The sequence below is a fragment of the Pseudochaenichthys georgianus genome, chromosome 16, assembly GCF_902827115.2.
Source record: "Pseudochaenichthys georgianus chromosome 16, fPseGeo1.2, whole genome shotgun sequence".
Classification (NCBI taxonomy): Eukaryota; Metazoa; Chordata; class Actinopteri; order Perciformes; family Channichthyidae; genus Pseudochaenichthys; species Pseudochaenichthys georgianus.
This window is the reverse complement of record NC_047518.2, coordinates 32,452,193-32,475,924: the sequence shown is the minus strand read 5'-3', so window position 1 is coordinate 32,475,924 and position 23,732 is coordinate 32,452,193. Positions and strand designations below refer to the sequence as shown.

Genomic DNA, 23,732 nt, shown 5'->3' with positions numbered 1-23,732 from the left:
TGACATAGCAAGGGAATGAATAACGAGGAAATTATTGAACATGTTTTTCACATCCTTGTTTGTGGCACTGCAAATACAGGCTTACAGGGAATTACTGTGTGTTTTATATGTGAAATAATGATAGCATTAGAGTGTGTTAAATATCCTTTTCTCCTGAAAACATTTTAGACAAATGTAATAAATTCATAAATGAAAATGAAAATGACTGCTAGACATTCTGTTTATTTCCTGGAGCACAATCATCCATATACAGTCAAGCACAGTTTAGCCTTGAAGCTATCTCCTCAACACTTTCCATGGTGTGTTTAACGCCTACTGTACAAATAGGGAAAAACAATTGAGATCAGTCGACTGCCTCCTCCACATTAAGAACAGCAACACACACAAAGTCCACCACTCATCGCAGACACTCAATAAAATAAAAATGTTGTCAAGATAAGAAGGAATCTCTTCTGGTCCTTTTTACCAGGAAAGAAAGCAATAGCTAACAAGCAGTAAACTTAACAATCTTATCATAACATTAACTCAAGTTACGTTAAAAGCTCTGTTGCTCAAACATTAGCGTTCCTTGCTACTTTCTCAACAGCTTTAACACTGATCAACAATTTCAAGGGGCAGACGTAGCATCATCGGGGTCGAAAAAAATACTTGTTTTAACAGAAATCAGATAAAAAAAGCGACAACACTGTGCGGCTGCACTACAGCCCTACAGTTTTTTCGGTCTCAGGTTTGTAGCAGGCCAGGTAGTTCAGTCCTCTGCTCGTCCATGCGTCCCCCCTGGACCCTCAGCAGCAGGGAGAAAAAATCCTCATCATCCATTGGACCGGGAGCCCTGCTGCGCTGATCCTCCAGCCTACCCTGGGCCTGAGGTTGGAAAATAAGTAGGAAAATAAATGCCAGAACTAATGTTTGAATATTTTCAAATCATGATAAAAGCATTGTATCAAACTATTTACAAATTACTCACTTGTGTCGAGAGAATCATATTATAGAGATCCTCTTTGGGCACGGGCACAGGCACTGGTGCAGGCGCCGGCCTTCTTGCAAAAGAGAGTTGCCTAATGCTGCCCCTGAAACTTCTGCCTTTTGATTTTGGTGGCTGAGACTTTTCGAGCTGTGCCCTCTGGTCATCGAGCCGGCGAGCTTGAGCGGTGGCCACCAGATCAAAAAACTCTTCTTTCTGAAGTGAAGTCATGGAGGAAAACACAACTGTGGATAAAAGTGAGAGAAAAGCTTTGATGGTCAGATGGTGGAAGACATTAAGCTGTCAAGAGAGACGTAGAAACATGAGGGTGAGTGTACGTATGTAGTTTCATGTTGTTTTATCTCAAACAACAGGAGTCAGCATTAGAAACAATGCAATGACTGCACCCATATTATCACTGTAACACTGTAAAGCAAAATAGGGCTTTTCAAAGCACACTCCCACCTCTGTGTGCTGGCCTGTTGGCGTTGGGCTCAGAGTGGCACCTCCTCCTCATCCCACTCTCCAGCCTGAAGGAGCAGCGCTGGTCATTGAGGCGTCTCCCCTCCTGAAGGGTAAAGAGCAGCTCGTACAGTGCCTCTGGGAAGTCGGGGGTTAACCTGTGAGCCTGAGAAAACACAGGTAGGAAGAAGAGAAAGCAAGAAGGAGGGAGTAAGGGTTTCTCAGTTAGCATCACAAACTGTTTGTTGGCAAAGCAAATGTAATCCTTCAACTCCTACGTACTCCCACATGCTCTGTAACAAAATGACACCTGCTGTTTCCACCATGGGTTTTTCTCTAGCCCAATTGTCAAGAACATGACAAACAAATACATGCTTACAATTACTATAAAGGTAATCTCAGGGCCTATAATGAAGTCAAAGTAAAATAATAAAAATATAAAAACCTTTGTTGGATCATCCTCTTGGTTTTGTGTCCCTTCACGTTGTTTTACAGAAGAATTTAACCTGTTTACGTCCACTTGAGGGTCATTCTGTGTGACCTTTTCATTCTCTTTGTCACTTGGTTTCGCCGGTATTTTATAACTCCTCATCACCACATGTGTCTGCCCTTCACTCTCAATCTCACCCCTGTTTTGTCCATCATTTATGTTATTTGGTGTTCCCTCTTTAGTCACAACAACCCCTCCAGTATGGTCTTCCTCTTTGTTGGTTTGTTGGTTTTCGCGGATCTGCTGTTCCAAACACATTTGACTTGCTGTCTTTTTTCCGTTATTGCCAGCTTCGTTGTGTTCCTCTTTCAGAATCGACTCTCCGCTGCAGCTCTGAAGGATGACAGCAGAACTACTCGCTGCCCCTTTGTCAACAACACTTTCCGTCATGTCTTTCTCTTCGGTGATGACAAGACGTTCCAGCTGCCCCTCTTCAGCCATTTCAACTTTGATGTTTGTGCAGTCTATTAATCTCACTGTCAACCCTTGATAAGAAGATACACATAAACAGGGGTTAGGTTAAAGACTTTGAGGACCCCATTGTTAATACTGCAACCAAACATGTTAAAATACTTGGAATAGAGAAATGAAAACTGAAGCTGTGTCTTTTCCTTGCACAGAAATGTATGAGGAACCAGTTTGGCAAGTTGTAGCATGTTGACTACAGATGTTTAAGCCGAAAATCCAACAGTAAGACATATATTCCTGTGTGATTTAGCCTGATAACATGATTACATGAAATCGAAACTTCTTGTTGTCGATTCATTTCTGTTTGAAATTTTGCCAAAAGTCATTTTTGTTGTTTTGTCTGAAAAGTAGCCTTTCGGCAAATAAATTCAGTAAATTCATTCTTACCTTTGTATTTTAAACTTTTCTCTTCAAAGCATCATCTCCTGAAGTCCCCGGAGACGGACCACAGCATGTTTGGCTTGATTCTGCCTCGTTAATAACTTTAAACAAGAAAATAAACTTGCTAAGAAGAGTTTGGCATGTCGAAGTGACAAGCTCTCACCCTTTCTGTCTGCCGCGTTACCTTCTCTCTCTCGTCTCCTCTCTTCCTGTTCCTCTTACCACAGCCCACCCTTATTTACTTGGCCCGTATCTGACACGCCATGCTATTGTGAAATAAAGGTGTCAAACGTAGGAGGAACCCAGGTCATGCATTTGATTAGGCTAGGTATGGTCCAAGCAAAGGTTATTATCAACATTTGAGAGAAACTTTAAGCTGTCAGCAGCTGCCGCTTTAAGTGCTTCTCATTTGTTAACTGCAACATGTTGAGACAGGCGCGCAACTCTTCTGACATTGATGTGGTTTTGGCTCACATCCTGTTGACGTGCAACTAGAACGAGAAGTAGACTCGGGCAAGTGAGAGAAGGTGTTTTAAGTGATCACGTCAAACCAGACAAATACAAAATCATTGAATGTCTGTTGATAAGTGCATAGGATGAAACTGGAGGCCAATATCTACATTTTTTAAAGATCAACTAATTGATGTTATTCCCTGATACGCATACTTATTTCTTTGAGTACATATGTTTTGTTGTTGCAGTTTATTTTAACTCAGCAGGTTCACTGCCTACCTCATGCAGTGCACTGTGTAGACATGGCTTGTACCTTTTCCTGTCTCTCGCTAGGGGACCCTGCTTTGCACGATGCCTCGGATCAGGCAGTGTTGTGTGTCTGTGAGCACAGTCGGGCAGCAGTCGTCGCCACTGTGCGTCGCTGAAGATGTTGCAGCAGCAGCCTCTTACGGGCAACGGGCCCTCCAGCGGCCGGGGTCTCGGCTTGAGTGAGCACCCCGGAATGCATGCGCTCAACTCGGTTCAGCAACCTTCGCAGCACCGGTCCGATGACTCGGCCCTCGAGGGCACAGAAAACGGACATGAAAACCGCAGAGATATTGGTGACATACTGCAACAAATTATGACCATCACCGACCAAAGTTTGGACGAAGCACAAGCAAAGTTAGTGAAAACTATTTGTTTGTATCTATGTAAAAGTGTGTCGATACTGCAGCCGTCTTTTTGTTTTTGTTTTGCCGACTAACAGTGACAAAGTTTCCTGAACTTCAATGCATTGTTTAGATAATGTAGCCAGTAGCTAACTAAGAAGCAAACGTTAGTGAACTAGAATACGCTTTATTTTGTTAAAACCTGTTTTGATATATTATTATTTATGACAGAAATGTTAATAGTTGCTGCCATTTACAAAAGCTATATTTAGCAGGGATGGTCTCAAGCGTACGGTTAGCGTTTGTTAGCTTGCTAGGCTAACTAGCTGAAGCTACAGTAGGTAGCTTACAGGTAGCGCTGATGCAAATGTTTATACAATAACTAATTTCATATGTAAAGACCTACTACGTGAAACAAAAATGATAGGATGACCAAACTTACTGGTTGTCGTATACAGACATTGCCAGTGAACATTTGCCTCCTTAGCTCTTAGCTTGTGAGAAGCTAACGTTTGCTAAATTAGCCACGGTGAAGCTAACCTAGTGGGTATTATGTTGTGTTTTTGTTTTGGTCAATTTGCATATCGTCACTATACTTCTGCTTGCATTTAGCCTGTTAGCAATAAGTGACGCTCTTTTCTTTCTGCACAGGAAACATGCACTTAATTGTCACAGAATGAAGCCTGCTTTATTCAGCGTCCTTTGCGAGATCAAGGAAAAAACAGGTAACGTTATTTTCCTAAAAATATTTTTTTTTATGTCCGTTGTATTGCATTTCATGACAAATTACCGCCTTACTGCGTTTTGCTATACAGGGGCTTATGCCTCGTTGCAGCGTTATTAGACTGTGTTGACAGTGTGTCACCAGAACTCAATAAAATCATAGTAAACCATACACACAGACAAAAGGGATTTCACGCAGGTTTTCAGTAGCTCATGATAACAACAATAAATAACAACAACAAACCTAGAGCCAGATAAATGTAATAATACAGCTATTATGTAAAATCCTATATGGTGTAAAAATAGAGACGATCTACAGCAGTTGGACAAAGAAACACACAATGCCTACAGGGCTATACAATTATGTTGCTGGTTGATTTTCTTTTAACTATATAGCACTTACTAAAGTTAATGTTACAGTGCAATAAGGGGGTGGTAGAAATGCTGCTAGATATTATTATGTATGCTACAAGAGCTTATTTGATTACATCTATTTTTTTTTTCTCCAAACAAGCAGTTTTTCAAAGGCATACATAAGAGAACATTTACCATACACACTTTAATAAATCAACTCTGACCTACAAGTTCCACATGTAAAATGCATGAGTTGCACAGGCTAGACTGTGCAAAACTTTATCACAAGTTGACACAGTCCTCTGTTGATATGTCATCTTATGAAGCCAACTGACATTTGTCTTATTGATAGGCCTGTCCATGAGGAATGCCCAGGAGGACGAGTCTCAGGATCCTCAGCTGGTGCGATTGGACAACATGCTGTTGGCAGAAGGTGTTGCAGGGCCGGAAAAGGGAGGAGGAGCTGCCGCTGCTGTGTCTGCGGCCACAAGCTCAGGAGGGATGTCACCTGACAGCTCGCTCGAGCACTCTGACTACAAAATTAAGTTGACCCAGATTCGCGGTATCTACCACACGGAGCTGGAGAAGTATGAGCAGGTATCGTGTAGAAACAGGAGACGATCGCTCACATTTCCCACACACGCATACCTGCACTAATGCTGCTCGCCAGAAGCGTAATTCATTGGCATGTTAGGTCTAGAGTTCAGTCAGTTACATTTCATTTGCCGGGTAATACACTTATCTCCTTATGTTGCTGATCAAAACACACCAGCTATAATTGACATATTTCTGTATGAAAGGAGGCTTTTATTTTATTAGCAGAAAACATATTCCAACCTTGACCAAAGCCCATCGTTTTTTCTTTCAAAACACTGTTTAGATGTGTTGAGAAATCCACTATTATACAAACACAAACATACAGTACATGACTCTTTCAACACAAATATAAACCTTCTATAAACTGTTTAAATGTCAAATAACAACCCCTCTACAGTAAAGTTGTAAAGAGTTGCCTTATGAGTCATTCAATTGACCAGGGAACGGTTATGCTGGGATCTTTAGTAATTATGCCATTACTGTACATGCTTATACATGCTTACCTACAAGCAAGGCCATGTTGCACATTTGATCACTCATATTGAACTCACATGAAATAATACACCTCAGTGCATTGCTTTGAGAATTTCCGCCCTTCACTATTTGTCTAATGCACCCCAAACCTAGGCTTGCACAGAGTTCACCACCCATGTGATGAACCTGCTGAGAGAGCAGTCCCGTACGCGGCCCGTGACTCCGCGAGAGATTGAGCGCATGGTGGGCATCATCCACCGCAAGTTCAGCACCATCCAGACCCAGCTGAAGCAGAGCACCTGTGAGGCTGTCATGATCCTGAGGTCCCGCTTCCTTGATGCCAGGTAGGCGTGTGTAGTTGTTTTTTTTATTTTCCTTTCTTTACAGGTTAACAAACATAGGTACAACACTCGGAGAAATACAGACAGATTTATGCATAGACAAATAAGAACACAAACGACATCACATCAGGACTATTTGTCTCTTGCTCGCAGGCAAGAGCTCTTTAAAGGTCCCATGTCATGCTTTTCCGGTTATTACCCGTCCCCTTGTGTGTTATGAAGGTTTTTATGCATGTAAACGGTGTGCAGAGTCAAAACCCTCAAAGTACACCCTGTAGCGAGTAAAACTCTAACACAGAAAATACTTCCTCAAAACGCCTCGTTGAAGATACGTCATTGTCCATTGTTTACTTCCTGGGTATTGTGACGTAGGAATGGCCAGTAGCCGCGCCCAGAGCTATGACGCGATACGGTCATGCGTTACCCGGAACCAAATGGACCAATCCGTGGAGCCGTTACGTCACGTCCGTGGAGCCGTTGCGTTAAGCCGTTGCGTTAAGCCGTTGCGTTAAGCCCCCGCTGATTGGTCCAAATTGACCAATCCACAGACTTCCTCACACACTCAGTGCAGGCAGCTCTGCTGATTGCTCTTCCCTGGCTGCAGGCTGATAACAGACAGTTGGGATCGTGGCGAAATTCTCTCTGCAGACCCATTCTCACAGCGTTTATCAACCTTTTTCTTACTCAATATCAAGCCACACTTATTGTTTTTACTTCGGCTGTGACTTTGTGTGTGCTCAGGATGAGTTTGGCTGTGTTTCGATGTGCATCGCTAAACAAGGAAACAACACCTCCACGGAGCTCAGCGCGACAATGTCCCGACCAATCAGAGCACACTGAGCTCACAGGGAGGGTGGGTGCTGGAGCTATTGGAGCTACAACGAGCCGTTAAAGGCAGAGAGTAAAATTTAGTGAATACACGTAGTTTACAGAGATGCTGTATGAGAAACCAATGTGAGTTTGGAAAATTGCACAATATAAATCTATTCTAGTAGACCTCAACAATGGAATTATGATCTGTGGAAATGGCCATGACATGGGACCTTTAACAGTCATTCAGCAATCTTCCTATTTTAAGCTAAACAAAATCTGGCCTTGTGGGCCTCACCAAATCCCGCCATTCCTTCCACCTCTTCTCAAATGTTTCACTCTGTAGTATCAGTGCATATGTCAACTTTTCCATTACATATATCTCATGAATCACGTCCATCCACTCTCCCGCCGTCGGAACCTCTTGGCTCATCCACTTCCTCGTTATAGATGTTTTGGTTGCCACCCTTAAAATGTTAAACATGTACTTATTGTCATTATCCATTATATCAAAGTCTACTTTCCCCAGGGACATCACTTAAAATTTCAATAGTACTTTTGCATGAAGTATTTTTACCGTATAATTGTGGACCTGAGTCCAAAGAAGGATTATGGATGGACATTCCCAGAACAGGAGTAAGTGGTTGGCATTAACATTACCGCATATCCTCCAGCAGGCCGCCCCAGTTTCCCTATACTTCCCTTTAGCAGGCGTGATGAAGAACCTGACCGTTGGTGTTTCTCAATCGCGAGTAAAGCTGCTGCAGAGCCACTATTTCAAGCATACTACGTCGTCGAGTGCCGCCGAAGGACTATTCCAATGTCCAGCATACTTGGAATTCTACCGAGCCCGGCGTACTTCGTTTGGAGAAATTTCGAGGCTGCACATGTGTAGACTCCGCGGTCTTAAAATCCCCACAATGCTTTGCGCACGGACCAATTTCCCCAAATCTGTGGCGGAAAATGTAAGGCGGGGCTTCTCATGTGATGCACACCTGCACACTTGCTAGCCTGTTCCACTCTTTAGGCTCATCTCAGTTGAATATTTCGCCTCCTCCTTTCCCTCACTTGTGTCCCTTCCTTGCGTCTTAGCTCCGCCTCCGTAAGATGCGAGCGAGAGACACGAGGAGGAGACGCGAGGACAGAGGAGTCCTCAGGTATTAATTGGGATGTCCTCGTTCACTCAATATCACTTTTATACGACTTCTGTTAATGACGACATGTGCACATCTGTATCCCCTCTCATCGGGCTTAACTGAATAACCCCTGAGAACCGGCCCATTTGTTATTAAATATTTATTTAAATGAATGAATCTTTCTCTTGTTAGTCAAGGAATTCAATGTATGATGGTGGGTCTTGCTTTTGTGTTCCGTTTTGGTATAAAATGTAGCCTACATTTAAATAAAAATTTAATTTATTATAATGTGAAAGCCTGACTCTGAAAATGTGTGTCCTGTAGTTCCCCACATTCACCACAAACCCACATTCAGGACTGAATTTTAAATAATTTAACTCCTGAATATCTTAACACAAAACAATAAAAGTAATTATTATTTATCAAGCACTAGCCATTTATGAAATGGCTTTCTTAATAGCTATGTTTTAGTGACGTTCAAGATCATTAAACATGACTTCAATTGTTAGTATAACCTTAAGAAATGAATTGCACATAATAATTCCCACGGAGCTGTGAGCACTTATACATGTATGCGATGCTTTTCCACTCATTCTTCCATTTCTCCGTTTTCCTGTGTTGAAATCAACCAGCTGTGAAGGTGGGGGCGGGGCTTTTATACGTGAGAAAACACTTCCGCATAGTCTGCTCTTGTGTCTCCTCCCTCACCCCTCCTCGAAACATGGCATATCTTGATCGATTTCCGGGTCAAGTCCCGAAGGAGGGGAATAGAGGAGTCGAGGAGGGGTATTGAGATGAACCTTTTGTTTTCCGAATGCCAGGAAGTATTCTTGCCAAGATGCTCGGCAGACATTTGCTACCAAGCAAGCGTACTCGAGATTGAGAAACACCCCGTGTTCTTCCATTAAAACTCCGTCCAGGTCTGGGAATTGGTTGTCTTTCATTGTTGTTTACATATTTGTCCCCATTCTTTTGTCGTAATGGTGAAATGTGCTTCTCGCTCCCACTTTTCCTTGATGTAGGATGTATCTATCAATTTCGAGTTCTGTAAACCAATATATATTTTTGCTATTAACCTTCATAGTACAGAGTATTTTTTAATAATCAGACACGTGTACTAACTTGAGAATTATTTTATTTTCATACAAATATTTGAAGAAAAAAACCGCTTGGACTAACAGAATCTAAGAAATGTCAATGGATATTTAGTGTTATCATAATTGTGTGGCCTCTTCTCTTTATATCTCGTTGTTTTTTAACTTTTTTCTTTGTAATTAGTAATTTATTTAATGTCACAGTAAATGAGGGTTGCCCTCAAAGTTCTCGAGTATAAATAAAGGTTGAATAATTAAATAATATGCCTGTTTGTCTTTCATCAGGCGCAAGAGGCGCAACTTCAGCAAACAGGCCACAGAGGGTCTGAACGAGTATTTCTACTCCCACCTGTCCAACCCCTACCCCAGTGAAGAAGCCAAAGAGGAACTTGCCAAATCGTGTGGAATCACCGTCTCTCAGGTAAACCTGACTGTACATTAAGGAGTGAGCCTCAATAAAGGGTGGTGGAGAAAGAAAGGATGAGGGTTTATTGTTTTGAATCCATCTAGGGTTGACATTCAATGTTTCTAAAGCGGTCTGTAGTTGAGTTTCTGTGATGGTGAAACAAAAAGTGTCAGGATTTCTATACTCGAGCTAAAAGACACCTCTCTTGTAATTCGTCAATTACAATTTGCTTTATGCGTTAACAATTTATTGCTCAGGATTTATCAATTTAATTGAAAGAGTAAACTGACCTTTGTATTGTTTTTATTTACTGCCAGGTCTCCAACTGGTTTGGCAACAAAAGAATCCGCTACAAGAAAAACATTGGCAAGTTCCAAGAGGAGGCGAACCTTTATGCCATGAAAACAGCCTTGGTGGTCCGGCAGGGCAACGACTCCCCGCACACTCCTAACTCCACAGGTACTACGAATAAACCAAAGCTACAGTCTGCAGCTGCTGGCTTTAAAACATTTCTGCATTTTTTTCCCTCTCTTCCTCCCTTTGTCCCTGTACCAGAACGTGTCAATCATATGCCTAACCTTAACACACTGTATATCCTGAGGCTCAGGGAATCAGAAAGGCTTGTGGTTGTCAGACATTGAGCAAGCACATAGTGGGTTTTTTCAGTACTTCACCTGCTCTGTGACTGCTAGACTCACTTTCCCTGCCTCAGTGTAATTGGCTACTGGCTTGTATGAATCATAATGTTACAGCTTAAGCTGTAAGGTACAGCATCTAACTGCTCAAGCCGTACAGGCTGAACATGTTGGCTTGATATAGAGCATATAAAGAGCATTTCTGCAAGTTTTAGGTCTTTTTTAAGACCCCCTGAGACTTCACATTTCAAGGCAATATAACACACAATATAGACATCGATTATACCAATAACCACATATTCATAGTGTTCCACCCCAAACTGCTACAGCAACACAGAAACCGTTTCTAACGCTCTGTTGTCTGTCTTTAGGATCTGGATCCTTCTCTCTGTCTGGGTCAGCTGACCTGTTTTTGGGAGTTCCCCCTGTGAACGGCGATCAGGCCGCTTACCCAATGGGAGTACAGGTACTTTATACCACTCATGCAGTAGTTCCAAACATGTTGAAATGATCAGGCTGGAGATATTTTATTTCCGTCAACAAATCTCATGAAACATAAAAAACAACAATAAATTGATCTAGTCAAAATTGATATATATTATTCTTCTATGTCAAAGAGCTTCATTCGAAAAGCTATCAAACACATTGAGCGTCACTGTTGCACTGAGTTCCTTCATACTGACACACACACACACACGTTGGTTTTGGTCTTTTAATTAATGTGATTGGTCTAACAATATACTTTTATTGATAACTATGACATTTGAAAAAACAAACACTAAAATCATGTTAATAACACACAAATATTGTGTTAATATTATGGCTTTATACATTTCTGTATCCATTAGTCCCGTTTTGTTGTTTCTTTTCACCTCCTTTACAGACTCTCCTTACACCTTCCACAAAATGCACAATAAACACATTTAACTATATCCTACATTTATTTCAAGCCTTTTGCACTTAATTCCCCCACATAAACTGTGATGGAAGCTACCCAGAACATGTGAAATTAATCCAAAGCATCTTGTGATTATGTAGAGTCGATGCACTAATGATGCACCCTTGTTGGTTAAGGTGTTAAAAAAAAAAGTGGTGTTAAAAAATGGTAAGTGCAAAGCAGACATAAGGCCCATGTTGTCCTCTGACACTAAGTCTCTTTGTTTTTCTTTCTATTTCCCAGGCTAACGGGAACTGGAACGGTCGTAACTCGCCCCCCGCCGGTGCCTCGCCCCACAGCGACCACTCGGACAACTCTGACTGAGGACCCTGCCCACTGGCACAGAATGACAGCGACGGAAGATTGATGGCAGAAAAGACCGAAAGAATGATCATACACTTCCCACTTGGCTGCGTTGTTTTTGTACATTGTTTGTTTGGTTTGATTATTTTAAATGTACGTTGTATTTTATTCTTTTCTTACCACTCAGCGTAGGTCATTATTATGTCTGTTTGATTAGCTGAGTGCACGGATGGTAGAGTGACAAATGTGTGTGTGTGTGTGTGTGTGTGTGTGTGTGTGTGTGTGTGTGTGTGTGTGTGTGTGTGTGTGTGTGTGTGTGTGTGTGTGTCGGTGTGTGTGTGTGTGTGTGTGTGTGTGGGTGTGTGTGTGTGTGTGTGTGTGTGTGTGTGTGTGTGTGTGTGTGTGTGTGTGTGTGTGTGTGTGTGTGGTGTGCATGCATGCATGCAGGTGTGGTTTTATTATCAGGGTGAAGGGTTTGTTCTCCACCACTTGTCAAATGTTACTGAGGTGTGTGTTTGTGGTTGGGAAGGAACGGGGGTGGGGACAGTAGTATCATTGTTTTTATCACTCTATATCGTTATTATCAATATTATTGCCGTTTTATTTTTAATGCTACAACTATTATCATTTTAACCGCTCAGAAAAAGAGAGAATGCATTTAGTGAATGAGAAGACAATAGAGAAAAATCCAAAGATTTTGTGTGTTTGTTTCTCTGTTCTGTTTGTTTTCTACCGGGCTTATGTGTCCCTGTAAAATGAGTGAGGCGAGTGTGACTCCATGTCAATGGTTTGAATGGATATATCAGCAGTGCTGTCTTTTTTCTGTACAGTGAAACACCTGTATTCTCTCTACCTCTTTTACAATAAAGACTCTGTATTCACAACCAGATGGTGATTGGTGGAGTTATTTGGAGGTCAAAAAGCGTCAAGCTACAAAATGTTGGTTGATTCACCGACACCTGATGTTTGCTCCCAGCTGTATCTAGCAAGGCCAACAGTTTTGTTTTGATTGGCCCAGTTTTTTAAATGTTCACCTCTGTCCCCAATACAATGGAGGTGAATAGATTATACAATCCACAGATTTCTCTGAACGTTGCTTTATATTTATGAGGTAGAGATAATGAAAACTGCACAACATGTTATGTATCGCCCTAAAGGTTGTACCATCACCTGGGTAAAGCGGGTAACTTCCCAAAAGACTAAGACATTAATTGAATTTCCTAAAACTATTGTGGAATTTGCACCAGATGGTACAATATCAACCAAGTGCATAATCTCATGCACTGTCAGATCAGATCGAGTCAAAATACACTCATTTTAACAGTGTATTGTATGCTCATATGGTGCTTTTCTAACGTAATGTACCTTTTATTCATTTATTAAACAAGGGTAGCGTTCAACACAAAAATATCTGTAAATGAGTTGATCTTAAAAAAACCACATTTGTTGTCCCTGGTAAGATCTAAAGCCACACCTACAAAAACATAACAAACTAAATTCTGCACAAAGTAATACAGGCGCATCAAACATTAGCTACATCTTAGTATTAATGAGTTAAGAGAAAATGTGTATTCCTATGAAGTGTGGCGTGTGGAGCTATAATGCAACCAAGGCTGTTACTTAATCTACATCTTCAGAGGGCTCTCGGGTTCACACCACTTAATCAACAAGTGCCACGTGTGCGTCGTCACCCTCTCTCATCTTTCCCACGGTGGCATTGTCATCTTCAAAGAGTTTCCACGAGCAAATGTGAAACAACTGTGGCGCTAAAAGTTGCGCCAGCACGAGACGGCTGCCCAAATGGCACGCGTGGTCTATTGTGACATCGAGGTGTGAATGCATTATGTTAACCATGGATTGTCACACTTCACCCTGCAGTGTGTGTGACTAACAAATGCAAAGGCGTCAAGTGTGAATGGAAAGGTGTTGGCACTCGCCGTAAGTGAGCGCGCAGTTCGTAAGGGACCAATAAGGAAGAAATAAAGACAGACTTATTCAGCAGGAACATAACACCTCAAAAGTGATGTTGGTGAGCCACGCGTAAGTAATGCTTTAGACACAAATATGTAGACTATCATTGTTTAACCTGCCATCAGAAATGGCACCCATGTCCGTAGATGTCCCGGCTTTAATAAACCAGATGAAAAGATGAAGTGCTAACTTATCCAGTCACTCGCACCTCAAATGGTATACGCTCTCTCTTACGCGCAACTGCATCCAGGTCTCTTCGTATTAGGCTAGTAATATTTCAAGAACAATCTATGGACATATTATGTAAGGCTTTGAAATTACAGTAAAACAGCTACAAACACTACAGTAAAACAAACAGTCTCGGGAAATCATTAGGCTACTGCTTTCCACGTTACGCACCACTGATTGCAAGCCATAACAAATCTGAACTTGAATGTTCCATGTTTCAATGAACCATCTAATATCTGTTTATTAAATGTTTCTGCTTTGGGATGATAAAAGGATTTCTGATTAGGAGTTTACGCATAGGCCTTTAGCTTCTTCTGGGCGTGTGTAAAGCAAGGTGCATAGCCGGGTGTCTTGTTTGTTTCTTAAGCACAGACGGATTTTTTTCCAAAAGTTAAAATGTAAGAAACAGACCAATGTATTCAAATGCTATCCTACTGGCGATAAAAAGGGTGAAGTCGAGGAGCTGACGGGAGGGGTTAGGTTGTAAAAATGTGTTACGGGAGGAGCCTGAGGGATGAGGAGGACAAAAAGCAGTCAGACGTCACGCGCCACATTGCCTGATCAGTTACAGAACTGACAACACATAACAAGAGCTCACAGGACCACCGGCTATAATGAAACTGCTACAGGAAACGGGGGATGCACCACACGAAAGAAAGGTAAGAAATACATCTCAATGAATGTTTTTATGAAAACCAGTAAGAAACATTGAAATCAGACTATTTCAAATTGAATCTCCCACAACTGTACATTTTATTAATCCCCACGTTTTTTTCTTCTTCTTCTTCTTTTAGATTATAAAATCTCAGATGGAGAAACGCCGAAGGGAGAGGATGAACAGCAGTCTGGAACATCTGAGGACCATGTTGCTTCAAGACCCACCACAACCCGTAAGGAATCACACAACAACCTCTCAGTGAACTTGTATCTTTTGTGAAAAGAGATTGTTACAAAAAGGGTCGATGAAAAAACTAGGAATTAAATAAGATGGCTAGAGTCACAACAAATGTATCCTTAGATGCTTTTATTAACAGCCAAAATGCTGAAAAAATACAAAGTAACAAGGATCTACAGAAAGAAAACAAAACCTCAATATATATGTACAGGTCGAGGACATATAACTGGTACCTCTCTGCTCTACAGCCACAGTCAGACTAACCTCCAAAACACTTGTGGCCAGAGGTTTATATGTTAAACTCCTCCCCATAGGACAATCCACTATTTATACCCTTAATTACTGTTATTCTTATCTACAAACACAATACATCAAATATGTCAACATATTCTACATTTCTGACCACAGAAGCCTTAAACAATAACATTTTTACATTTGGAAGAAAATTGCCACCCGTGCCCATGCTCTATGCTCCAATTGAGCACAGGTGTTTCCACTGATTGAGCCTCTACTTAAGGCTGCAGTTTTCTGATGCTCTGTTTGGACTTCACAACCTTGAACGAGAGGGTAAGCAGGTTACTTTGGCACGGCATAGTTGTATATGACTTCAAATAAATCTGTCTTGAACAAACAATGACTTGGGTTTTAGTTGATCAATGTCCAGCTAAGTTATTAATGTGTTTCCCTCAGTGTGCCTTTTACCATGCCAACTGTGATGAAGGCTTCTTCTTCTTCTTCTTCTTCTTCTTCTTCTTCTTCTTCTTCTTCTTCTTCTTCTTCTTCTTCTTCTTCTTCTTCTTCTTCTTCTTCTTCTTCTTCTTCTTCTTCTTCTTCTTCTTCTTCTTCACAGAGATACTATGGTTTCTGTCTTTAGCTCAGTTTTACAAAGATGTATTTATCATTCAATGTATAGAGATCTTAAACAACCTGCCTGATTTAAATCTCTTGATATTTAATAATGTTGCTTCATAAAACAAGAACAAATAACTGGTCAACTGAGTATGCATTTTTTTTAACAAATTCAGGTACATTCGCCTATTGAAGATATAATTGTTTAGGTAAAGGTATGTTACTTGTTTTGCATCATTATGTAGCATTCAGGCCTTATACTGACAATAAACTATAGTAACTCATATCTTTTTGTCATGCAGGATGGGACTCAGCGCCGAGTGGAGAAAGCTGAGATACTCGAGCACACAGTGCTTTTCCTGCAGAACACCATCCAAAGACACAGGACGAAATCTGATGCAGCTTCCGCAGGAGCCCAGAAACACTCCTTGCAAGACGGCTTCTCCACCTGCCTGCAGAATGCTGCTCAGTTCCTGGGACCTGAGGGGAAAGGCCTGTGGCTCGGAGCAGCACTGAATGCTTCTCTTGCTGCTCGTTTTTCCCGCTCAGACTCTGATTCTGCAGGTGTTAAAAGGACAACTGAAGCGTGTTCCTCCAGCTCTCTGCCACACACAAAGACCATTCTCCAGATGTTGAAACAAAAGTCCAAGCACAGACTGCACACACAGGGCCACAGTGTTGCTCATCCGTACCAGCTTCCAGTCCAGCAGGGGTTTCCCCAACAGACTCTGAGACAAAATCATCTTGAGATCAGCGTGGAGAGTCGAGCTGAAAAACAGAACCCGTCCCAGAGCAGCCCGCTCAGCCAGAGTGTGTGGAGACCCTGGCCCTGACCACCAGGAAGTGGACTCTGAAACAAAAATTGTGTTGATTATCAACTTAACTATATAGTGCTCCTGAAAGAACATTTGCATTGTAATGTTGTGAACACTGGCCTCCTGTTATCTGATTGTGATGTTTAACACAAAGCTCAAAGCCTGTAAATAATGATACTCATTAATGCATGTGATGTATTAGTCAGGCAGGCACAGTGATTTTCTCAGAATGGGACACACCTGAGCTAAATCAGGAGGCTGCTGTGCGGAAGAGAAAGTGCAGATGTGAGTATCATGATGCATCTGTCCTTCATCCTCTGCTCAAACCCTCTGATGCATCTACTGTCCAGATTTAAGACTGTGGACAACGATCGAGTGTCCATCCTTTACAGCAGGCAATGCGACCCCTCACATTCACCCGTGTGCCATGATGTCTGCTGAAATGAAACATGTCAACAATATAACTTATATTCTGTTTAAATATATGATTTGCCTATTTTTGCACAATAATTTATTCTGGATGTCTCCCTATGGTGAGCAGTATTTCTTTTATAATAAAAAACGTTTCTTGAAATGTAAAAATTGTGTCAGATTGTTTTGTGTCTTCCCGAAGCTATAGCTGAAGGCCCTTTGTTTGTGCTGACATTGACAGCTCCTTTTAGTCGGAGCTGGAGGTGTGAAGCCTCCTGCAGAGCTGCATCCTCCAGGTGTGAAGTCTGGCCAAGAGGTGATCAACTTCAGTAGCAGTTTTCACTTCAAAGACATCAAAAGATAGCCCTGCTCACACATTATTCACTTAGTTGAAAGCCTTTTTCAGATTAAATCAATGAATACAAAATGCTAATATAGCCAGTCACTGCTAAAGGCTTACCACCACAAATGAAAGAATGCAACTTAAAAAAGGGATCTGTTACTTATTTACAAAACATTGCCTATTTGCAGAGTCTGTCATATTTATTGAGTAGCTGCTTTTCCAGCAAGCACGCTTTATCTTTTTACATTAACTTTCTATAGGGTTAGACTGAGGTTAAATGATTGAAAATCCCACTAGTATACAGAACATCACATCACTCTACAACTCCCCAACTACATTGGCAAATTCTATGCAACCTCAATATATAATGTTCTTGAATAAATTCTGACTTATTCTTAAATTCTGCTCCTATAGTTAGTGTTATACAAATTCAAGACGTGTCTGTTCAGAGTCTCTCTAAGTTCCACTGCTTTCCACTGTTTCCATCAAGAATACTCTACAGTCTGAGCTAAAAGTGAATTTCGTAGTCTTTACCAGATTAAGTTAAATTATCTGACAACCCCCCCACAGCCCACGTCCACTTTGTTTTCATTTTAATTAGCATTCATTTTCTCACCTTCTTCGTCCCCAGCTGCTCACAGGACGTTTGTTTCCTACGCGTGTCTGGTGTCACATCATAGGAAACAAAACGTGTCTTAACACCTCCATCAGCCCTTTGAAGTTCCGTCACATTCAGGGGACATTTGTCTGGTTATAGCTGTCTGAATAATGATCGATTTTTATCTGAAAAATACAATTATTTGAACATTATTTGAAAACCGTCACGCGAGAAAGAAATTGGTGGATTGTCCGGCAGATAAATGTGTCAGGGTGTTTTACTTGGTTAAGCTGAACCTAGAAGTTGACAGAAATCCAAATTATAAAGGAGGTTTGATTGGTTCTTGAAGGGAAAAAACAACTGAAAATGTGCTTTTATTTATTTGTGTTTGTATTATATATTTTCTTTATGGATAAATGTTACTTGCTGGGTGTTACTGATCCGATGTAAGTGAGCGTGGGAGACACTTTCCAAGCTCCTTCTCACGGGTAACAGAAAGCGACTTTCCCATTTGCACTTTATTATCTGTTAGTATTAGTACATCATTAAATAAGTGTGTGGAGGACTGCGAGCTTCCAGGTTCCCAGGCACACGATTGCGCACGCTGGTCACTCAAATGCAAATTACGCAGTAACATTGCCCCGTCATTTTACTTCTTTCACACCAATACATGGAGCTGTTTTTAACCCAACCACTGCCTCAGTTACAGCGAATAGCACTCATTTTGTAGTTGTTCCACTATAATGTTTTATGCCTCGATCAGCTGATCTCTATATGTAACAATAACATGGCGTAGTGGTTTCTTGTGAACAAATGTACTGTTGTTTTCCATTTGCAAAGTCAATTTATGGCACTACATTTTTTGTACGTTTTTTAACTCAATGTTTACAATAAAGGGCAGAGATGCGGGCATGGCTACACGACACCGAGTTGGACCTCTAACGTTACACGAAAGAAGAAGAATAAAAGGCAGCAGGAGTCCTATGGGTTCATTTCTGACATTTAGGATTACAGATTCGGCTGGTGCCCTTAATGGTCGTGTGCATTGTATTATCGTTGTGATGTATAACAAGGACATTTTTAAGTTTTCATCGAAATGTATCTTTGTCTGTCATTCTTAATGGAGGCACGTGCCAGAAATATTATAGATAACGTTCGTCCTGACTCAGGAGCCTCTGATATTGAGTTTAGGAACAATATATTTCTTTATTATATTTATCTTTTTAGTTGTATCTTGATGGGACAAACTAGTCAAGTTCATGTAATGTACAAACGTCTTTTGAAGTTGTTTGCAGTCTGTAACTGTGTTAATGAATTCAGTGAACTGTTAAACGTTTTTTTCCGCTGGCGCGTGTTCGAATAAGTGTGAAGTGGTCACGTGCTGCTCGGCTGCCCATTTCAAAAGGGTTTATTGGATTTCTAAGTTAATTAAATAACAAAGAAACACAGTTTGAGGCGCTCTACTTGAATATGCATTTATTTGAATTTACACTATTAAGATAGTATAGCATTATTCACTTAATTTGTACTTTTTACTCCATACTGAAAGTTACTTATTGAGATTTTAGTGTGTATAACCCAGGAGGTTCATGACCCTAAAAACCGCTTGAACCTCAAGTCAAAAGCAGCTACATTTCGAGCAAATTCAACATTTAAAGGTTGCTTTCAAATGATTGCCTTATTATTAAAGATCTGAGTCACAATGTGCACCACCACAGAACGAGAACATGTTGCTGATATTTCTGTTTGACTTATTCTGTATTTTACCTGTAATGGAGCATATTTACCTTGTTCTAGTGGTATTTTCCTTAAATAAAGGATTGGGGTGCCTACTTCAATACAATGTGAAAACAAACATTATTTTGTTGTTGGGAGAGTCAAATGTGCATCTGCTTCAAACCAAATCATAATAAATACGAATGTCCTTTTGTCCACGAGTCAACACTCAGAGACAAATGTTGGATCTGTGGGAGACTGTCCCCAAAATCGTTCTCATGGGAACGTGGAGCAGGAGGCTGCATGTTAACTTTATTACCTGTTAAAACCGATACCTCATTTTCAGCTTGGAGGAGAGGTGACGTTCAGTTTCCCACAAGCAGGGGACGTTCCGAAAATAACCGTTAAAGGATTTGACAAGAGTAAAACAATGATGTTGTTATCCATAACTAATTGATAATAGCCAAGCGTAAAATAACAGTCTTTATACGCATGCTTGTGTTGTCTCTTGAGTATACTTTCATTAGACAAAATGTAACATATTTGTAATATATCAAATGGAGTTCTGGTTAGATGATCCAACAACCGATGACACAAGGACTTGATTATTTTGTGTAGACTTGTGTTATTACTCAGTTGACTTTACACACCGACACACTTTCAATGATAGTGTAAATTGGGATAATAGCTCCTTGAACTCCCTCTCATGGGAAATGTGGGCACGTCGTGGGAGAATATCCCCAAAATAGTTCTCATGGGAACGTGGAGCAGGAGGCTGCATGTTAACTTTATTACCTGTTAAAACCGATACCTCATTTTCAGCTTGGAGGAGAGGTGACGTTTAGTTTCCCACAAGCAGGGGACGTTCCGAAAATAACCGTTAAAGGATTTGACAAGAGTACAAAAATGATGTTGTTATTCATAACTAATTGATAATAGCCATGCGTAAAAGAACAGTCTTTACGCATGCTTGTGCTGTCTCTTGACTTGAGTACTTTCATTAGACAAAATGTAACGTATTTGAACATGGATAATATACTTATTGTTAAATGATACAACAACAGATGACACAAGGACTTGATTATTTTGTGTTAATTCAGTGGACTCTCCTCACCGACACACTTTCAATAATATTGTAAATTGTGAGAATAGCTCCTTCAACTCCCTCTCATGGGAAACTTCGACACGGTGCTGTATTCTTACTTTACGTGTGAGAATTGATACATCATAACAAAGCGTGCTTGGGGGAGACGTGGCTTTCGGGTTCCCACGAGCTGCTTCTCAGAATGTGATCATGAAATGTACCATTTGGTTTTAATCGTATCTTTTCACATACATGTGCAGAGACAGAGTCATGCGTAAAATGTACCTTTACGCGCAACACGTAAACGCTCATTTCAGGCGACTTTGGAGTTGTTGCATATTGAGAAACATATTTTGAATACAGTAAGATGTATTTAACACTGGACTGCGATTGTTGACCTGTTCTAACTTGCAACCATGAGGCAAACGTCAAAAAAGCAGTGCATAAACGAGTGGACTTTACGCACGACATAAACGTTTCCCTGGTGAAGATTTTAGAGAATTTATGAGAACCTCAATTATTAGTGAGTCCTTACCGAGCCCTTATTAAAAAAGTTTTAGATTTCTTCCGATATTCTTTGATTTCTTCTGACAGTATAGGCCTGGGGACATGTCTCGTTTGGTCGTCCATAATGAGGGCGTGAGAAGTCACCCTCGTTCGTTTGTCTGGGCTTCACGCTGTTCTGGCGGATGCTTGTTGCTTTCTCACATATATGTAAAATGTGTCACACGAGCTGGCAACACCTTTCACAGGCGCGTGGCACTGACACGTGCCTGCAGGTTAGTGAAGGGTCTTTAGGCGCGCTGTTCATTCTGCAGTCATCTTCAAAGAATTATCGAAATGTATTAAAAATAAATAATAGAGAAAGTAAGACATGAATAAAACATCACACATATTATTTTATGTTTCAACAATAATAGCTTACCTTTTTTCACTGATCTTCCAGCTCATGACTTTTAATTTAACTGAAGCAGACTGTCAAAATACAGCAAAAAAAAAGGGTCGTCACAACATGAGTAGTCTTTCAATTTTAAAGGTACATATTTTTTACAAAGATTGACGACTTTTTTTTAAATAGAGTTTAGTGGCTTCGTTACGGTGTAAAAACCTGGGGGGAAATAAAGTCTCTGACCATGTGGTGGGTGGAGCCTAAAGACACGCCCACATGTCTTATGGCATAAAAGCTCGAGCTGTGGCATCGATGGGCACATCAAGCTCTGACCGACACCGATTCCGCTGCAGTTACAAGATCTTCATCATGAAATTGATTCACGAATCACAGGACGCGAAGTTCGACAGAAAGGTATTTTAATCTTTTTTGCTTTTAAAGAATATTTTGAATCTCCCAGCTTTATTTGTAACTATTTTGCCTGCAGTTGTCGTTCATTCATTAATCATTGTATCTGTTTTCCTCTTCTCAGAATCTCAAACCTCAGGTTGAAAGACGTAGAAGAGAGAGAATGAACCGCAGTCTGGGGAGCTTGAAGACACTTTTACTGCAGCAACAGGTAAGGAACCCAAATTCTCTGGAATACTTTTTCATTTTTAGGGTTTAAATGCATTTTAGAAGTGTCTGGTACACTGTTTACTAACATATTTGTTGTCTTTACCAGGAAGCTTCTCAGCGTAGAGTGGAGAAAGCTGAGATACTCGAGCACACTGTGCTCTTCCTGCAGAGAACTGCTGAAGAAGACAACACGAGAGTTGGAGATGCTGCTGGAGCCCAGAAACACTCCTACCAGGACGGGTTCTCCACCTGCCTACAGAGAGCGTCACGTTTCCTCGGACCTGATGGGAAAGGCCTGTGGCTCGGAGCAGCACTGGATGCATCTCTTGCTGCTCGCGTTTCCAGTTTAGACTCTGATTCTGCAGGCGTCCATAGAAGAACCAGAGTCTACTCCTCGTCCAGCTCTCTCAGGAACTCCTCCACGTATATTCTGCGGATGCTGATACACAGGTCCGGGCACAAGCTGCGCACACCTGCCCCCTCTGTGCTCAGTTGTGTTCAGACCCTCGGAGAATCACATCGCTCTGCCACAACTCCCCACCACCAGCCCCGCAAAGTGGCGAGTCCAGCGAGCAAACAGAGCCCGTCTCAGAGCATCACAGCCGGCCAGTCCCTGTGGAGGCCCTGGCCCTGATCCAGAAGCAGTGACTCCAAAAACTGAACTTTGAATGACTAACAGGCCGGTTATTATTTATAAAAGAACATGTGTTGTTAATTCGATTTCAAGGAAGTCTTCAGTGCAATATATCCAACACGAAATCCTACATTCTGTTAAGTCTGGCAACATGTAAATACTGTAAATGTATTTTGATCACACCAAGTGCTGCTATAGTTTTTTAAACTATGTCATATTGATACGCATTTTTGCACCTTAATTTATATTTATTTGTCATTTGCGAATAAACAAAAGGAAAAATAATTGACTATGTGTTAATTGATATTGCTGGCGCGTGCCCTGAGGAACATAAGCATAAGTGTGGGCTGGTGCTGCCACACGTGAGGATGAGAAGCGCCATGCAGTGACGTTTCACGCAATATAACAAATCTTCACTCCTTTACTTTGAAAATCTTTGATATGCATACACGTGGTCAAACATTAGAAAAATGAAATGCATACAGTAGGCTACATGTAAGATAATACGCCTTCAATTAGAAGTATGTTAGATACTCAGATTTATTTTTAAAACGGTATCTTATACTTGTAGTTACATTTAAACTGAAACCATAAAAAAGTGTTTCATTAAAGGAAAATGAATGAAAGTATTGCGTAAAAGTGATATTCTCGTCATATCTCTATAGCTTAAAAAAACAAAATGTATTGATCAAAATGTTTTGACAGTTTAAATAGAGATTTAATTTAGAATGAGAATCACTGTTCTGGCCAGAGTGACTAATGAGTGCGTAAAGATTGAGTTATTTTACCGTGCGTAAAGCAGTTTTTCATACAACGAAGTTTTCATTCGGTCTCAAACTAATTTGCATTTAAAACATCTGCGAATGCGTGTGGGAACGTGGGAAGTGTCTCCTGTGCGACCCTCTGCAGACATGTATCAGTTTGAACAGGTCATAAAGCTGTAAACGCAGTGCCACTTCCTCTTTTCCCACGAGAAAGAGTCTGAAACCTTTGACTTCTCTTT

General features: G+C 41.0%; 4 protein-coding genes across 5 annotated transcripts; 3 read left to right on the top strand and 1 right to left on the bottom strand.

Annotated features, from left to right (window-relative positions):
* Positions 1 to 202: 202 nt before the first annotated feature.
* Positions 203 to 2,952, bottom strand: LOC117460522 (G-protein-signaling modulator 1). The gene is made up of 5 exons (XM_034101982.2): positions 2,772 to 2,952; positions 1,872 to 2,401; positions 1,430 to 1,592; positions 968 to 1,209; positions 203 to 864 (listed from the first exon to the last, which is right to left on the bottom strand). The coding sequence occupies exons 2-5, from the start codon at positions 2,355 to 2,357 to the stop codon at positions 724 to 726; spliced, it is 1,032 nt and encodes a 343-aa protein (XP_033957873.1). The 5' UTR covers positions 2,358 to 2,401; positions 2,772 to 2,952; the 3' UTR covers positions 203 to 723.
* A 355-nt stretch (positions 2,953 to 3,307) lies between these two features.
* Positions 3,308 to 12,565, top strand: pbx2 (pre-B-cell leukemia homeobox 2). The gene is made up of 8 exons (XM_034101981.2): positions 3,308 to 3,881; positions 4,520 to 4,593; positions 5,298 to 5,542; positions 6,170 to 6,360; positions 9,683 to 9,818; positions 10,121 to 10,262; positions 10,810 to 10,904; positions 11,619 to 12,565. Exons 1-8 carry the CDS (start codon positions 3,646 to 3,648, stop codon positions 11,697 to 11,699), a joined length of 1,200 nt encoding a protein of 399 aa, XP_033957872.1. The 5' UTR covers positions 3,308 to 3,645; the 3' UTR covers positions 11,700 to 12,565.
* A 1,882-nt stretch (positions 12,566 to 14,447) lies between these two features.
* LOC117461250 (transcription factor HES-7.1-A-like) lies at positions 14,448 to 16,973 on the top strand. Of its 2 annotated transcripts, XM_034103056.2 has the most exons (3): positions 14,448 to 14,536; positions 14,672 to 14,767; positions 15,924 to 16,973. In XM_034103056.2, the coding sequence occupies exons 1-3, from the start codon at positions 14,492 to 14,494 to the stop codon at positions 16,452 to 16,454; spliced, it is 672 nt and encodes a 223-aa protein (XP_033958947.1). In that variant the 5' UTR covers positions 14,448 to 14,491; the 3' UTR covers positions 16,455 to 16,973. The 2 variants fall into 2 exon arrangements, with proteins under 2 accessions (XP_033958947.1, XP_033958948.1); XM_034103057.1 differs by lacking the exons at positions 14,448 to 14,536; positions 14,672 to 14,767 and adding an exon at positions 14,785 to 15,339.
* Positions 16,974 to 21,815: 4,842 nt separating this feature from the next.
* her7 (hairy and enhancer of split related-7) lies at positions 21,816 to 22,999 on the top strand. Its single transcript, XM_034103300.1, has 3 exons — positions 21,816 to 21,891; positions 22,010 to 22,096; positions 22,202 to 22,999. The coding sequence occupies exons 1-3, from the start codon at positions 21,847 to 21,849 to the stop codon at positions 22,727 to 22,729; spliced, it is 660 nt and encodes a 219-aa protein (XP_033959191.1). The 5' UTR covers positions 21,816 to 21,846; the 3' UTR covers positions 22,730 to 22,999.
* The last annotated feature ends 733 nt before the right edge of the window (positions 23,000 to 23,732 follow it).

Coding starts and splice junctions, on each gene's coding strand:
- pbx2 (XM_034101981.2), top strand. CDS start 3,646: ATGTTGCAGCAGCAGCCTCTTACGGGCAACGGGCCCTCCAGCGGCCGG. Junction 10,263..10,809: donor GCACACTCCTAACTCCACAG/GTACTACGAATA, acceptor GTCTGTCTTTAG/GATCTGGATCCTTCTCTCTG. Junction 10,905..11,618: donor CTTACCCAATGGGAGTACAG/GTACTTTATACC, acceptor TCTATTTCCCAG/GCTAACGGGAACTGGAACGG.
- her7 (XM_034103300.1), top strand. CDS start 21,847: ATGAAATTGATTCACGAATCACAGGACGCGAAGTTCGACAGAAAG. Junction 21,892..22,009: donor ACGCGAAGTTCGACAGAAAG/GTATTTTAATCT, acceptor TCCTCTTCTCAG/AATCTCAAACCTCAGGTTGA. Junction 22,097..22,201: donor CACTTTTACTGCAGCAACAG/GTAAGGAACCCA, acceptor TGTCTTTACCAG/GAAGCTTCTCAGCGTAGAGT.
- LOC117461250 (XM_034103056.2), top strand. CDS start 14,492: ATGAAACTGCTACAGGAAACGGGGGATGCACCACACGAAAGAAAG. Junction 14,537..14,671: donor ATGCACCACACGAAAGAAAG/GTAAGAAATACA, acceptor TTCTTCTTTTAG/ATTATAAAATCTCAGATGGA. Junction 14,768..15,923: donor TTCAAGACCCACCACAACCC/GTAAGGAATCAC, acceptor TTTGTCATGCAG/GATGGGACTCAGCGCCGAGT.
- LOC117460522 (XM_034101982.2), bottom strand. CDS start 2,357: ATGGCTGAAGAGGGGCAGCTGGAACGTCTTGTCATCACCGAAGAGAAA. Junction 1,593..1,871: donor AAGAGGATGATCCAACAAAG/GTTTTTATATTT, acceptor GTGTTTTCTCAG/GCTCACAGGTTAACCCCCGA. Junction 1,210..1,429: donor CAACAGGCCAGCACACAGAG/GTGGGAGTGTGC, acceptor TTTTATCCACAG/TTGTGTTTTCCTCCATGACT.